Source organism: Oculina patagonica, chromosome 7 (genome assembly GCF_052425735.1).
Source record: "Oculina patagonica isolate OP01 chromosome 7, crgOcupat, whole genome shotgun sequence".
NCBI classification, from domain to species: domain Eukaryota; kingdom Metazoa; phylum Cnidaria; class Anthozoa; order Scleractinia; family Oculinidae; genus Oculina; species Oculina patagonica.
In genome coordinates, this window is record NC_135764.1 from 15438515 (window position 1) to 15455472 (window position 16958).

The window sequence follows — 16958 nt, forward strand, 5'->3', positions numbered from 1 at the left end:
TCATAAAATCTCTATAAATTGACACAAACGGGGCTTCATAAAAAGTTCATAAAATGTCCATAACTTGACACAAACGGGGCTTTATAAAATGTCCGTAAAATGTCCATAAATTGGCACAAACGGGGCTTCATAAAATCTCCATAAATTGGCACAAACGGGGCTTCATAAAATCTCCATAAATTGGCACAAACGGGGCTTCATAAAATCTCTATAAATTGACACAAACGGGGCTTCATAAAAAGTTCATAAAATGTCCATAAATTGGCACAAACGGGGCTTCATAAAATGTCAATAAAATGTCCATAAATTGGCAGAGCCTTGGCACAAACGGGGCTTCATAAAATGTCTATAAAATGCCACAAACAGGGCTTCATAAAATGTCCATAAAATCACAGGCGTCCAAAACTCACGATTCGAGAAATCGATGGAAAAGAAAAATTATATAAGCATATGAATGATTTATATGCGTATATATGGACGATTCATTTAAACGTGTGAATGATTATTTATGTAAGCGTATGAATGATTTATGTCGTATTTTTTGTCGTAGCCCTCATTTTGTCGTAGCCTTCATGGCTACGACACATGACGACAAAAACCGCAAAACTCCCCCAAAAAACAAAAGGACTAATTAAATCAAAGAAAGTTGAGTACATTTTCCCTATTTTACTGAAAAGAAGATAAAAATTTATTTCGTCGAACGTCCATACGCTTTCGAACAAACGGACGGAGGACAATGAGAAGGCTCTGGGAACGATTTGGACGATTGGACGGAAGAGGTCTGAGTACCAAACGGTCATGCGCAAACGCTTGAAGGGTTCTGGCGCTTGTTTTATAATCATGATAACGAACTTTTATTCGTTTACAAATGTTTATACATGGAGATTCGATGCTCGAGTCGCTTTTCTGTTAGTTTAAAGCTCGCTTCATGACGTTTATCGGTATTTTTGACGATAATCTACTCCCGACGGCTTCTTTTGCTCAGAGTCGAGTGAAATCGAGTGTCACTGAGTGGAGTATTCCGCCATGTTTAAATTTCGCCATACTGGTTCAGTTTTGTAATGCTTGCTGCTTCGTGTGGACTTCAAGGTACGTTTATAAATGTAGAAAGTCTTGGTTTGTTAGATTATGTAGTAGATACTTGATGAGCTTTCTATTATAAATTATTATAGTGATGATAAAGTCTTCGTACATACATCAGATACATTACGATTTTGTGAGTCCCTTTGAAAAGTTCGTGCACATGTATGAAGGAGATAAAATGTAAGGCTTACATGTAAGACTTTTTATAAGGAAAATTGAAGTTCAGTTCAAAAATCTTTCCCTGTAGAAGTTATTAAAGAAGATTTTATCCTTCTTTTTTTCGACATGAATCATAACAACCAGCCAGGGTACCTATGTTGCAATTTCTGAGATTTGATTTGATTGGTTTACAATTACATGCAATGGCATGTGAGCTTCTATACCATGCCATAGGAAATACAGCCAATCAGAATACAAGGAAGCCATTGTTTATTCGACGGTATTCAACCTAACCTTCCCATTGTGTGCCGCGATCTTAATCTCGACGAAATTTTGTAAGCGTATTTTCTACATTGTGTCTAGATACCCGGCAGCCGGGAAGTGTTTTCAAAATACTACATACCGGGCAGTCTGAAATTATTCTAGAATTTCCACGGAAAAACCAATCCAATCCTCCTCAAAACTATAGATCTTTGCTTAGAAATGCCAAGCGATTTCAATTATAGTTTTGGCTTTGTGTTTGAGGAGATTTTCGAGCTTGGGCATACTACAAAATCTTGATTCTTCGACACTTAGAAAAAATTCGTACTCTGACTCCGGTGTCAACTCTTATAGAATAATTTCTACAAAAACTGAAGTTGAAACCCTGCGAGAGTATTCGATATTTGCTGAGAAATGCGAAGCGATTCTAAATAATGTTTTGCTTTTGTTGTGGACGAATTCTCTTGGCTTCGGCGTACTGTAAAATCCTCGACTCACGGGCACGGTTGTTCAAAAGACTAGATACCCGGCAGTCAAAAATTCATGAATAATCAATACATTCAATATCCACAAAAATGATCATTGAAACCTAGCTCCCGAGAGTATTTCAGTATTTCAATTTTCGGTCGGAAATACCAAGCGAGTTTTTACAATGTCAGTTTGGTTTTGCACAAATTGTACGAACTTTATGTGACTCACGGGCACGATTTTTCAAAGACTACATACCCGGCAGTCAAAAATGCTTCCCGTTTTTCCATCAAAATTTCCATTTGAACCTGCTGAGATGTCGGTGTAGAAATACCAAGCGATTTTCCAACTTAAGGCCTCAACAATTGCCTCGGCAAAGTAGTACAAAATAGCTACAAAACGCTTGAGCGTTCGGTGACGAAAGTCCGCCACCGATGTAACTTCCGGTGTGACACTTTAGTGGCGTGACAAAGGTGGCACGTGGTGTTGGTTTTCGCGCCAAAACGAACTCAGCGTTGGAAGCGACGAAGTTCTTCTGTGGGCTAAACGGCTTAGCGTTGGAAGCGACGAAGCTCTCGGTTAAATAGAAATACAAAGCGTTCCTCTATATATAGTCACTCAAGTAGATTTTTTCAAATTCTTGTTTATCAGTCATTTCCAAAACTCCCATCCCCTGTGCAAACCCCCGGGCATTTGACTTTTTTGCAAAAAGTTTGGTAGGCCGTCAAATGTCCCATCAGTTAGGGCTTCACAGAGCGTCAAATTCCCAGTTTTTTAAGACAATGAATGATTAAAACGAAATGACAAAAACATTGATGTTCTTTCGCTCCGTGTAGCTTGAAATCGCTCTTTCTAACTCTGCGAATATGTTACTTGCGAAGGGTTTCTTACCTTATTGATAAAACGTTTAACTTACCTTACAAATAACTAAGAAGAACTTCGTCGCTTCCAACGCTGAGTTCGTTTTGGCGCGAAAACCAACACCTCGTGCCACCTTTGTCACCCCACTAAAGTGTCACACCGGAAGTTACATCGGTGGCGGACTTTCGTCACCGAACGCTCAAGCGTTTTGTAGCTATTTTGTACTACTTTGCCGAGGCAATTGTTGAGGCCTTAAGTTGGAAAATCGCTTGGTATTTCTACACCGACATCTCAGCAGGTTCAAATGGAAATTTTGATGGAAAAACGGGAAGCATTTTTGACTGCCGGGTATGTAGTCTTTGAAAAATCGTGCCCGTGAGTCACATAAAGTTCGTACAATTTGTGCAAAACCAAACTGACATTGTAAAAACTCGCTTGGTATTTCCGACCGAAAATTGAAATACTGAAATACTCTCGGGAGCTAGGTTTCAATGATCATTTTTGTGGATATTGAATGTATTGATTATTCATGAATTTTTGACTGCCGGGTATCTAGTCTTTTGAACAACCGTGCCCGTGAGTCGAGGATTTTACAGTACGCCGAAGCCAAGAGAATTCGTCCACAACAAAAGCAAAACATTATTTAGAATCGCTTCGCATTTCTCAGCAAATATCGAATACTCTCGCAGGGTTTCAACTTCAGTTTTTGTAGAAATTATTCTATAAGAGTTGACACCGGAGTCAGAGTACGAATTTTTTCTAAGTGTCGAAGAATCAAGATTTTGTAGTATGCCCAAGCTCGAAAATTTCCTCAAACACAAAGCCAAAACTATAATTGAAATCGCTTGGCATTTCTAAGCAAAGATCTATAGTTTTGAGGAGGATTGGATTGGTTTTTCCGTGGAAATTCTAGAATAATTTCAGACTGCCGGGTATGTAGTATTTTGAAAACACTTCCCGGCTGCCGGGTATCTAGACACAATGTATTTTCTATACGGCATGGTACATGTATAAAATAGTTACACAACACTTTCTAGTGGTATACTGTGGAAAATCCCACTTGTCACTTGTATTTTCTTCCTATACACACTCGCCTAAAGGCTTGTGTGTATACCGCCAAAATACAAGTGGCTCGTAAGATATTCCATATTATTAAAAACTAGCAATGGTATATTGCAATTCCTGCGTTTTGATTGGTTAACAGGTAATAGTATATGAGCTCTTATACCATTGGCCACAAATTTGGCAGCGGATACGCGTCAACGAAAATAACTAGGGAGCTCAAATATTGCAATTCTTTTGGCATTTTTAATAAAACAAAAGACTTCAGCTAGGAGCTAGGATTTGAGCCAGGACTCGAGCTCAGGACTGGTTAGCTTTTATTTGTTGTTTAGGTCACTACTACTATAAATAGTGTAAAGATTACAACATCATAACAACAAGGACTTTTTAATACAGTTTCACACTGTTCAAAAACTAAAAAATAGTTCTGACTTGAGTCCCTCGCCCTGGCTGAGTCCTCAGAGTTCAAGTCCTGGCATTTACTGAAGTTTATCTCTTAAAATACACCTTTCTTCTTGCTTCAATCGTGTTTCATATTCCAATTGTTGATTAGAAGTCATTCCACAAGCATGTGTTGATAGTTGGCTACAACTAACTCATATTCAACAAGTATGAGTGGAACTGTTGTTTTATTGTAAACACCAAAAGAAATGAAATATTTGAGGTCCCGGCTGGGTTGTTCTCGTCAATGCATACACCCACCATATTGTACACAGTACATTGTATATTTAGTAAATAAACCCCTTCAGGCGGCTGGTATATTGGAGTATAATGCCCGAGGCCGAAAGATTGTTGAAAAATGAACAGTTGGCCGAGAAGCGAAGCTTCGAGGGCAACTGTGAAATTTTGAGGACAATCTTTCAGCCAAGGGCATTATCCTCTAATATACCAGCAAGCCAGAAAGGGGTTTATTTATTTTATAACCCTCCAGTTTATTTCTACAAAGCGCTTCATCGCCAGTAAATTTATAGGAAAAAACCTACGTTATAAACCCGGCTTAACTGTGGTTGAAACCAATCTAAGTTGATTGGTTTACGTGATTTTTTAACTATGTGATTTCATTAACAGTTAGAATTGACTTAGGCGACTTCATTTGTTTTTTTCTGCCTACCTACAAAATCGGGTGACGGATATCAAATCGGACGGGGTATATTCCCTGATACCTGTCGTCCGATTTTGTACCACGTGATGCGTTTTGTCCAATGACCGCACACAAAAATTAATGGGTGGGTTATAAGAGCTAATATTGACAATTCTATTGCCTATTAACTACCGGTAGTCAAAACTCAGAAATTGGAATATAGCATGGCTTGTTTTTAATAATAGCAGATACATATATTCAGTTATGATCCCAATATTGTGTTTTTGTCCCAAGAAAAGAATACTGCTACCCCAGCTAGAGCTCAAACCTGGATTGCATGATCTGCAATTTAGTCAACCACACCTCCCTGTTTATTGCAATATCTGTCAAACATCAACTATAGGTTTTGTGCTGCATGTTACTAGGGAAAAATGTTACATGTATATTTCAGCATATCCTCTCTATATTTTTTAGATTAAATGTGCTGTTTTAATTGTTTTGTTCATATTACATTTACAGTTCCTTTATTTTTGTAAACCTTATTGTATTAGTAAAATAATTATTTATTATTTTAAGAGTCTTTGTTTTTACTCAAGCTTCCAAATCAACCCTTATGTCCTGGTTCATTTTTTGATTTGTTTATATTATGGTAACTGCACATAAGATTGAGGCATTGTTTACACAGATGCGGTTTCCAATCAACCGGGATTTACATATGCATGACCTATCAAAAGCTATATGGCTTTAAACTGTTCACAGGAAACCAATCAAACCATTTTCCAAGTGTATAAGCAAGCAGTACACTCTGTGGTTTGCCATATTTACTTTTTAGGAGCCAGCCAATTTCACACCAAAACACAACAATCCTTTTTTTTAAAAAAATAGAGCGGTTCTGCTGTTACAGACCAATGAAACCATAATTTTTGAGAACACTTTCTCAGCATTTTCAAAACAATGCTGTTTCAACATCCCAGGGATGTTATTAAGGGCCGGCTGCCGGCTAAATTTACCAGCTGAAAGAGAACTTAAAACCGGCTGAAGTTTCACATGAAAACAAAGACTTGCAAATGGGTAAACTTGTAGAGCTCCCATTAAGGCCAGAAAAGCCAGCTGGGCTTGTTAATGATTAGTGTTTTCTTAGCTACAGCTGTACATCCCTGCACCTGTCAGGGCTGTTTAAAGCAAAGGCGTACCCGTACCCAGTTCAAAGGCAGTATGGATACAAATGAGTGTGTGAACAGTGTCTTAGTGTCAGATACTTTATGTCATATTTATATTTTATTTGTAAATACTTAAATTTAAAAATGTTAATTACATTACAACTATCTTAGCTGTTGGTCTAATAATTATTGTCACCTACTCTGTTGGTGTAATTTCGCTTACTTGTTCTGTTTAGAACATTGGCCCTTTGTGTGCAGTTAACTAACAGTATTTTTTTCTGTTCACCACAGAAAAGGGCATGACCATGCACGTTTGCAACATGGCAAAGTGAAAAGAAATAAGGCATCAAGCTACATGTTCAGGAGGCCAAATTGTCTACTATGTACATATATATAAATGCTTGATTTGTTTTATTACCTTTGTATATTACCTTTACATGTACATGTACTGTCCTTGAGTAGTGAATGAACATTGACAAAACATCACCAGTGAAGAAATTATTCAACATGACACGAGTGTGGGACAAATAAAAACTCTGAGCCCCCGATGGGAATCGAACGCATGGCCTCCCAGACACCGGTTGGGGGAGGCCATGGGTTCGATTCCTGTCGGGGACTCAGAGTTTTTCTTTGTCCCACGCTTGTGTCATGTTGAATAATTTCTTAACTATTAATTACCACCGAGCTTGAAAATTACCATCTTTATTTTTTACCACCATCAGTATTTTTGGTAAACGTGTTGGCTAAAGATAGAACAGAGTCCAGCTTCATCACTGGCACAAACACCTACACTGGTTTAAAGTGTTGTTGTTATGTAAGTAAAAAATATGCATAAACATACATACAAAGTTCTCAATTTTGATGCAACAGAGGTGACCAAGCAAATTGTAGGTGGTCATAGCTACTGAATGATGATGAGCTGTCATTTATATACATGTAAATAGCCTGGACATAAGTAGATTAGGGTAGGTGTTTGAATTACAGTTGAATCCCGATAACTCAAACCTTCAAGGGAAATCGAAAAAGGTTCGAGATATCGGGAGTTTGAGTTATCGAGGGTAAAATTATTAAGAAATCGCCTGGAGGGAAATCAGAAAAGGTTAGAGTTAGCGGGAGGTTCGAGTTATAGGGATTCAACTGTATTTAGTTATAATTTGTGTTACACAAAATGAATGTACAGTAATACCTTTTATTATTTTACAGTAATTGAATTAAATTCCTATACTTTTACCATACATGTATGTACTGCTGGTATGGTAACATACACTGTACATGTAACTATGAAAGAGGATAACTGTTGTTATAATGACAACCTACTTCATGTACACAACAGTCCTTGAAAAAGTGTCCATGTTATGGAGGTGCCCATTACAGAGGTACAATTTGAAGAGTTCATATCAATTTTGCCTTTTTCAGTTAAGCTGTACCCTTCTGGGGAGGTGTTCATATTTTAAAGGTTTCTGTAAAAAAGAATTTGGACTGTAATAATTTAGGTCAATACAGTTGAACTTATGAGCACATCTATAATGCATACATCTCCCTATTACAGGCTGTTCACATGGTCTTAAATAGACAAAAATACTTCACTCAGTCTCTACCTCTGCAAGACACACCTCTGTAAAATGGATACTCCACATTTTTCCTTTTGGTCTCTGGCTAACTGGTTATTACAGTACCACTCAAAAGTAAGTTACCACCCTCTCGCGAGACGAGATTCTCGTCTCGCGAAATGCTTGAAAAAACTGCAAGTTCACGGCTCTAACTTCTCTTGAGATTTTAATTACCCATTGTTAGCCATACATGTAGAAGCAGCGAGCAAACATCGTCTAGTTGACATGTAGGCCATTCAAGCGAGTTCTTTTTTCCCCCGAATATTGCTTGTATTCCAAAGCAAAAGTCTTATTCAAAGATGTATGTTTTAAATCGAAATCAACATGAATTCTTTGCCATGTTACCATACCAGTGGCATTTAAACATGAACTGTTAAATTTTGTATTCAACTTTTAGAGTGGTTCATATTACAATGCTTTTTTTTCCTGTTGATTTTACAGAGAAAATGTCAGCATTTTATTAAGATTTATTGTAATAAAGTATGTCCTTTTTGTAGACATTTCCTGTACTTTTTAAGAACATTCTGTGTAGTTAATTTGTGTACATTTCACTGACATTTTATGCAATGATTTTACAGAGATTTTATTGAGATTATATGCTATATTTCACATACGCTTCTTGCTTTTCCATGTTGATTTTACAGAGAAAATGTGGACGTTTTACAGAGATTTATTGCAATAAAATGTATACATTTTATAGACATTGTGTGTACTTTTGTGATACATTTTATGTAGTTATTTTCATATTTTACTGACATTTTATGCAATGACTTTCGTTCACTTTTTTCAGAGATTCTATTGAGATTTTGTAATTTCGCTTTTACAGAGATTTTATCCCCTACTTTTTTTACAGAGAAAACGTGGAGATTTTACGGTTAATTTACAGAGATTTATATATATGTCACAGAATCTCTGTAAATTTTGCACCAAATTTACAAGAAAAGTAGCAACATTTCATAGACATTTTATGAGATTTCAACGAAGAAAAAGTGCTGAAATCTACGGACATTTTATGTAGTTTACAAAATCTCTGTAAGTGTGCACATTTACAGAGATTGCAATTTACAAGGAGAATGTAGACATTTTACTGAGATTTCACTAACTTTATTGAAGTCTGTAAATGGTTCAAATTTTCCAGTGGAAGAACCCAACCTTGTGTGGGTAGGAGGATAGAACGAGCCTGACCATCTTAAATTATTTTTTTTGTAAGTGAATGGAATGGAATGGCTTTCGGCTCGTCCCGGCCCATAAACTAGAGATAAAGGAAACACTACCAAATATTTCCCCAATGTGGCCCACGTGTTAAATTAATAACATTGATATATTCACACCACACCATTTCATATTCCATGCCAGGCTGTGAACAGCACAAAGTACTGGAGCTGGCTGAATAACGTGTTTGTCCCGGGTGTGTTTGCCGGTCGATGGTACAACGGGCAAACAGAGAATCAAAGCATGTACATTGGCAACAAACGTTCCGTTCTTGTTGGAATGGCTCGAGCAAGGCAACTGAGAGTTAAATCCAGTAAGTTTAATCTGTCTCTCCATTGACAGAATCAAGTTTTATTTACAGGAACAAGGAGCTAAAACATACATATGTAGTAATTGGCAACTTACATGCATTCATTTTACATTTGTACGAAATCGTCTCTCCACGACAGTCCCAAAGCTTGCTGTTTTACATTAGCAATCATTGGCGGCCACATCAACTTCATTCAAAAAAGCCTCACGGAGGCTCAGATAATGGATACATCTCCTTTGGGTACTTCTTGATTAAATGATCAGTAATGAGATACCAGGCTGGGTTGTTTGTAATCTGACTGACACTAACCCAGGATTAAAAGTTGATTGGAAGTTCAAATAGAAATAAGTCGACGGCAAAACTGGAAGACAAAAACATTACCAGAAAACTTCACTGAAAACTGAATTGAAAAACTAAAATTAGTATAAACGCTTATCCTAGGTTAGCATAATTTTTTTTATACAACCCTCCACAGTTGCTAAGCAACTCATTTTGACATGATAGTGAGGCAACTTATGTAGTACTCTCTAATACCAGGAAATTAAAGTTTGCCAATGGTTAATTCTGATTAAACAGTTTACCAAAATCACGGAAAACTTGTCAACACAGCAACTATTCTTGTTTTGTTTTTAAAATCTAATGTTCCTTTTAACTGAAATTTCAGCATCTTGTAACAAACTCTTCCCGGTCTGCTACGAAGGATACTCGAAGGCAAACGAGGAGAGGCGTTTATATTACAGGCCAGGATGGAAGACTGCCGGCAACATGAGTCGTGACGAGCTAAACCGAGTTTGCCCCAAGCCGTGGAGATATCAGTCATCTGGGGAGAGTAACACAGAGCAAATTTGGGGACAATTCGCTTTGTACCCTGGGGGAGGGTACATCGCGGATTTAGGATACAATAACGCAACGGCTGTTAACGTTATCAAAAATTTACAAAAGTATAACTGGCTGGACAGACAAACCAGAGCCGTCTTCGTAGAATTTTCCACCTTCAATCCGTCGGTGAATGTTTTAGGAATCGGAACATATTTCTACGAAGTCAAAGCCTCGGGATATAGTGCACCATTGACGAGAACTGAAGTTATTTCTTTGTATTCCACGGAAACCGCATCCCAGCAGTTGTACTTAATCTGTGTTTTTTTATTCATTGTATTCGTACTGGTGTATCTCGGTAGAGAGTTACAAAAGTTTTGGAAACAGCGGTTTCGGTATTTCAAATCTTTTTGGAACTGGTTAGAGATAGTCCAAGTAGCTTTGTCGATTCTGGTTATTTCTATGCATCTTGTACAGTCCGACAGAATCACTTCCGTGATAAGAAAATTGCAACAAAACGTTTACGAGAATGTAAGTTTCCATGAAGCAGTTTTTTGGTGTGAAGCTGAGAATGCTGTACTGGGCACTCTAACTTTAACTGTCACTGTAAAACTCTTGCGGCTCATTCGCTACAACAAGCACGTGGGAGTATTTACGAAGACAGTGAAGATATCCACACGTCATCTTTCATCATTCATGGTTGTCATGATAAATCTCTTTGTGGCTTTCTTACACTTTGGTATTCTGATTTTCGGAAGTGGATCTGAGCACTACTCGTCAGTTTTAAGAGCAACTTTTTTTCAGCTTGAGTTAACATTGGGTCGAGTCAAGTCTCGCCCCATTAACGAGCTGGCAGCCACCAACGAGACTTTTGGAAGATTCTTTTCCGCTATGATGCTTGTGAGTATCACTATAGTTTTAATGAACTTCTTCATTGCGATCGTGAACGATTCCCTTCTACAAGCAAAGAACGCCGAAAATGAAAACGAACTGTACGAAATTTTGGATGTACATGACTGGAAAAGTACAAGAGAAAAAAAGGATTTTTTTGATGCGATAAATAATGGTATGAAACGCTCAAAGGAAAACAGTGTCAGCCAAGGTATCAAAACCTCGAGGGAACAGATTAACCTAAAAGGCGCAAACCATGAAGATCGCAAAAGGAATACAAAGAATAATAAGAAAGTACGTTTTAAAGAAGATGTCGTTAACTCGCAATTGGGTAGGATACAAAAAAACAAAAAAGTATTGTTCCAGCGCTTGGATAGTATAGTCCAAGGACATTCCGAAGAGGAAAGCACTTTTGACCTAATATGCCACAAAATGGGACTTTTTAAGTCCTTAGAGCAATCATGAAAAGGCATGGGATCTTTGAATTACGCATTTGCCTGACTTTTTATTCTTTTATTATGGGCTTAAGGTCACAGAAAATGGATTATTTATTAAATATTTCAGCAAAAAAAATAACGTGTGTATGGTAGAGATTGTCTAGGAATATCCTAGGCTACATGTAGTTTCTTTACACTCTATACCAATTATAAAGTTTGTAGCAAGAATGCTCAGGTGTGGCATTAAGAAATGGTTCGATAAGGTTAAGTCTGCGTTCGAGCATGATAAAGTGGCCCATCAGGTCGGAGCACAACTAAATTTCCAGTATAGCATTAGGCGAGTAGGAATTTTCTAGTACTCTCTCCTAAATCGGATGCTAGTTCATTGCAGGGTTAAAGTTGCTGTTACCCATTTATACACCATGGTGGAGAGAGGCATTTTGAGAGTAAAGTGTCTTGTCCAGGAACACAACACAATGACCCCGATCACTGCTCGAACCCAGACCGCTGAATCAGTAGTCCAGCACATAAGTCCATAAGTCGGGACCATAAAAAATATGAACCCTGCACCATTAAGTTATCACAACTTTAAAGTTATCACAGCTTTAATTTCATAAACAAATGTATTCCAGTAACAAAACATTTTACACAATGTAATTTAAATTACGGTTTTTGTAACATAACATAACATAACATGAACTTTATTTGAACTCGAATTGTAGAGTAGCCTGAAAAAGGCTAATATCTTCGAGAAACATAAATTGTAAAAAGGAAAATTTACATTTAAAATCTATTTACATCTATTTACATGAAAAAAAAAAATGTTAAGATATACCATTATGCCTGAAAGGAGATTCCTTTTAGGAGTCTTTTAAAACCAGTAAAAGTAGGTTCAGATCTTACATTATTAGGTAAGGAGTTACGAAAAGAGTTGAGGCCATAAGTAGTTGTAACAGGTTTACATAGTGATAAAATATTAGTTCCTCTTAAAGAGTATAGCATGTCTTTAAGATACTTAGGAAAACTGTCATAGTTCAAACATTTGTAGATCGTGATTAACATATTCTTTATCCTTTGGTTGTACAGAATTGTTCCTTCTGATTGTTGTAGTAGCTGTTGGTAGGACGAAACTTTATCATTAAAGACAATACAATGAATTTGCCAGTGTATAGACCGTAGCATGCATTTGACAATTTGTCCAATATCGCACTAGAATTTTTTACCAAACTAAGCTGTAAATACACCCAAGTGGTTCGATAAAATAAGTTAAAGACCATTGTAAAGGATTTCGAATTAGTACTGCAAGGCTTGTCGTAAAGAAAGTTTTTTTGCATCTTGATTTTTAAAGTCGATCCACCATAAAATGTGCCTTTCGACATCAGTGCTCTTAAAATTGGCAACAAATAAATTAAATGACTTTATAAAACTTATTAGAGTGTCAATGTATCTACATTGTAATTTGCACTACTGTTCTAACTGAGGGAAAACAAATAATTGTAAATGCAACAGAAACTTATTAAAAAGTTAGCAGGAGGCTGACCAGTTGGCTATTTACAAAGCGTAGAGAAGTTGAGTTCGCAACTTTGATGAGTAATTCCCTGGGAATCTGAAACAACTTCTTTTGCTTGTAAGGGCTAGTATTAAAAGCCGGAACTCCGGAACGCCGGAGTACTAAAACCTGGAACGCATAAAATATATCGTGTTACCCTTACAAATATAAAGAGCTAACCGTAAACAGGCTAACCGAAGTACATAGTAGGCTAACCAGAGTGCATAGTAGGCTAAGCGCAGTGCATAATAGGCTTTCTATTCACTCCGGTAAGCCTACTATTTACTTCGGTTAGCCTACTATGCACTCTGGTTAGCCTACTATTCACTCCGGTTAGCCTACTATGCACTCTGGTTAGCCTACTATTCACCTCGGTTAGCCTACTATGTACTTCGGTTAGCCTGTTTGCAGTTAGCTCTTTATATTTGTAAGAGTAACACGATATATTTTATGTGTTCCGGGTTTTAGTATTCTGGCGTTCCAGCTTTAAGTACTAGCCGCTTGTAAGGAGGACTCACTTTTTGTTACCCCACCCATGCACAATGGGCACCAAAAGTAATTGAGACACTGTTTGTTGAAATGAGTGCTAATAGTTTAATATATCCATTATTCTACTCCAAATGCATTGTAGTTTGTGTAAACCACTCACTTTCCCTCTTTTTAATGTTGTACAGTCTTTCAGATAGCAAATCCAACATTGTTTCGGGGGAGGGGGTCATGTCTGTGTGGCAAGAGGTGAAATTTGTTTAAGTTACTCAAAAAAGGCTGAGTGTCTCAACACTTTTGTCGCTCATTGAAGGCTGGTTTTCACTTCGAATAAGCTTAACTGAGCACAAGAAAAATTATATAAGAAAAAGAAATACTCTCATTCTTCTTATACTCTCCTAACTAGAACCAGGGTGGGAAAAGGCTGGGCGATGAAACGAGTGGGTCCGAGTGAAAAGCTGTGATAGACTCGCAGTTTCCGGTCATATTTCCACTCTACGGCAAAATGGTTTAGAATCCAGCGAAATCTAGGCTCCATCTCTATCTATATTCGTCAGCATGCACCTCTTGGCGCATTGCTTTTGCTTAAAGCCAAAAGAAAAAAGATGTATTTTTCAGGGCTGAAAGCAATATTGTCAATATTTTAAACTTGCGCGGTGAAGTGAATACAACATGCACGCGCTAATTATACGCGTAAGCTTTTGGGTCTCTTCGCTTCTGTAAAAAAGACGTTTCCCCCATAGTCGAGTTAATCTGACTATTTCTTAAAAGAGTTGTTAGTTTTACTTCATTAAGTCTGGTAGTTTTTATCGGTAGTTTCTTTTTGTTTCGTCTTAATAAGCGAGTCGAAGAAGTGCTTAAAAGGAAAATCTGTGAACATCTGTCGTGTACAAGTAGCCTACACGCGAAATCCAGAGCGCGTTCTTGGATTTGATTCTTAGTGTGATTTTGGTTGTCAACAAATCTTAATTGACATCTTTTCCGCGATCTTTTGTGCTTAATCCCCGGCTAAACGATCAAAAATTTTCGCCAAACATCACGTTGGAAGAGCATGTTTTACCGTTTAGCCGCCTCGCTCAACATTGCATTTAAATGGTTTCCGATGTTTGATCTAGATCAAACATTTTCATCCAACCTTAAGCTTCACGAGCAAATGTTTGATCGTTTAGCCACCTCTGCAAACAAGCCCAAACGGAAAAAAGCAACCAATACTCTTAAAAGAGTATCATAGGAATCATAAATAATTAAAGAGTTCAGTATGGTTTTGGGGCTAAAAATGCCATGCTGCATGCTATGTTGCAAAGTCCAAAACTTGGTCTTTGTTCAACTTAAGGACGTTCGCGCGAAAATTTTCTAGTCGATAGATTTTTTAATTTTTTTTACAGTAGTCAGATAATAAATTACTTGTGTCGGAAATGCAAAAAAGTGGGGGACAACGACTTCGTTTCAGAGATAAAGCGTGTGGAAAACTACCTTGATTCTGAAAATTTGGCGAACGCCATTCAACATGGTTTACAGGATTTATAGTTAGAAATATTGAAGATGAGAAAAAAGAGGCAAATGATCTTAGTCATATTTTGTAAAAGTTGCGTAAAAAAATTCTAGTGTTGCCAACTTTTTGTAAGACTTAACCCTGAAAGCGGTATTTGAAACCGTCGTACAGCAAAACGAAAAGCTCAAAAAGAGGCATTCGAACGTACGTGGGACCAAAAAAAAATCGAACTTTTATTCGATAGATTTTTTCATTTTTACGCAAAACTAATAATCGTCAACAAAAGTGATATGTTCAAAAATTGTGGGGGCCCCGACCATCTAAGAGAGTAAATTGCAAGCAAAGTTCACGCGACGACTGCCAGCCCTATATGTTCTCAGTAGAAACTCAGCTGTGTTCTACTGGAAATCCGCGAATCTGATTGGTTCTCCCACTGTTTTCTATTTGCCGATAGAAAACAGTCGCGCGCGCGCGTAGCTCTTTAAGCGGTAAATTTTATTGATTTTTGTCTTCAAAGTGCACAATATTAATAGGTTTTGGACTGCAATCGTTTAGAGTTTCTACTAAAACAATTAGACTACTCGCCCTTGTTTTCTATGAGCGATAGTCAACTCGGCTGCGCCTCGTTGACTATTTGCTCATAGAAAACTCGGGCTCGTAGTCTAATTGTTAATTAGAATTTAATTAGATTTCTTAATTAGAAATTAATTAGATTTCTTCAGCGCGCGCGCTCGTGCATGACGTGGCGTGACGTTGCGACGTGAATTACGTGCGCAGTAAGGATGCGCATAAACAATAAGCGCGAACGTCCTTAAAAGTTTCAATCTTGGTCAAATGACCAATTTCGATGTGATCTTTTATGTGATGGTGAAAATTTTGAAACTCGCCCAGTTTCCTGGTCAACTCCAAAATGGCCCATGACCTCGGCAAGGGCTGAAACACAAACCGCTCGATCCAGAGTTCAGCGCGCTAACTTTAACCATAACGCCACCGCGCCTCCCACTGAACGAGTCATTGCAAGAGACTCTTGTCATTGTCAGTAATCATTAACCTCTTGTTTAACGACTTCCTTGATTTCGTTACCGTTATTTAAGTTTCTCAAGTTAACCTGACCAAAAAATGTCCGCCTCAGTCGGGAACCTTTTTTCATCAGAAATCCATTTAACAAAATGTGACTTCACAATAAGCCTTCCCTATAGAATTTGTAATGTCTCGGCGTTTGGCGTATCTAACAGTTTTCAGTGCAAGAATGGCGCTGGACTGTTGTTACCTCGGAGCACCACGAGATACAAAATCAAGAAACAATAAATTCCAATCCGTTAGAAAAGAAATACCGCATACGCTTGCGCGCAACTCACTGACTTTTAAAAAGAGCGTTATCAGGAAAAACTTATTTCAGTAGTTTTATAACTGATATAACACCAAACGGAGTATTCTATCAAGCCAAACGTCCGATGATGATAACATCTGTACTCGGTACTACAGTAGAAACCCGCGAGTTAGAACCTGCATGGCAACTTAGCCTAAACAGGTTATAACATAAATGCTAATTATCACAAACTTAGGCTATTTAGGTTCTTAATAGGTTCATATTTTCTGAAGAGTTTTAAGTGGTATTTCTTCTGGGAAATTTGCACACCATTTTAGTATTTATATTTTTTGATTGTATCATTAATAAAAGTTTATGATTTTCAACATTGGCATTTACATTGTAACTGAAGTGATAAGCCTTCTAAGTGTCTCCTACGAGGAACCAAAATGTCGACTTATTTCATTAGCCTTCCCTAAAAGTAAAATTTTTTAGCCGATTTTAGAAAATAAGAACCTATTTCTAAATTTTAAGCTAAAGAGGTTCTTATAAAGAGGATGTCTAACTGGCAAATTTTAGCCTAACAGGTTCTTAAAACTTATGTTCTTACTCGCGGGTTTTTACTGTGTGTACCAAGTTAAACCTATTCCACAAAAATACAAGATAAATAAAAGTGATATTGGCCAATTTTGAGTAACCTGCAGCGCATGT

General features: G+C 37.4%; 1 protein-coding gene and 1 long non-coding RNA gene across 2 annotated transcripts in view; both read left to right on the forward strand.

Annotated features, from left to right (window-relative positions):
* LOC144659806 (polycystin-1-like protein 2) overlaps positions 1–12940 on the forward strand; it is a 170627-nt gene extending 157687 nt beyond the window's left edge. The window contains exons 15-16 of the mRNA XM_078520327.1: positions 9102–9270; positions 9932–12940. Coding sequence (XP_078376453.1) covers positions 9102–9270; positions 9932–11439 — 1677 coding nt within the window. The 3' untranslated portion in view covers positions 11440–12940. The remainder of the gene's footprint in view (positions 1–9101; positions 9271–9931) is intronic.
* Positions 6838–8448, forward strand: LOC144660292 (uncharacterized). Its single transcript, XR_013572075.1, has 2 exons — positions 6838–7854; positions 7991–8448. It is a non-coding gene; the product is annotated as an uncharacterized LOC144660292 (long non-coding RNA).
* Positions 12941–16958: the final 4018 nt, after the last annotated feature.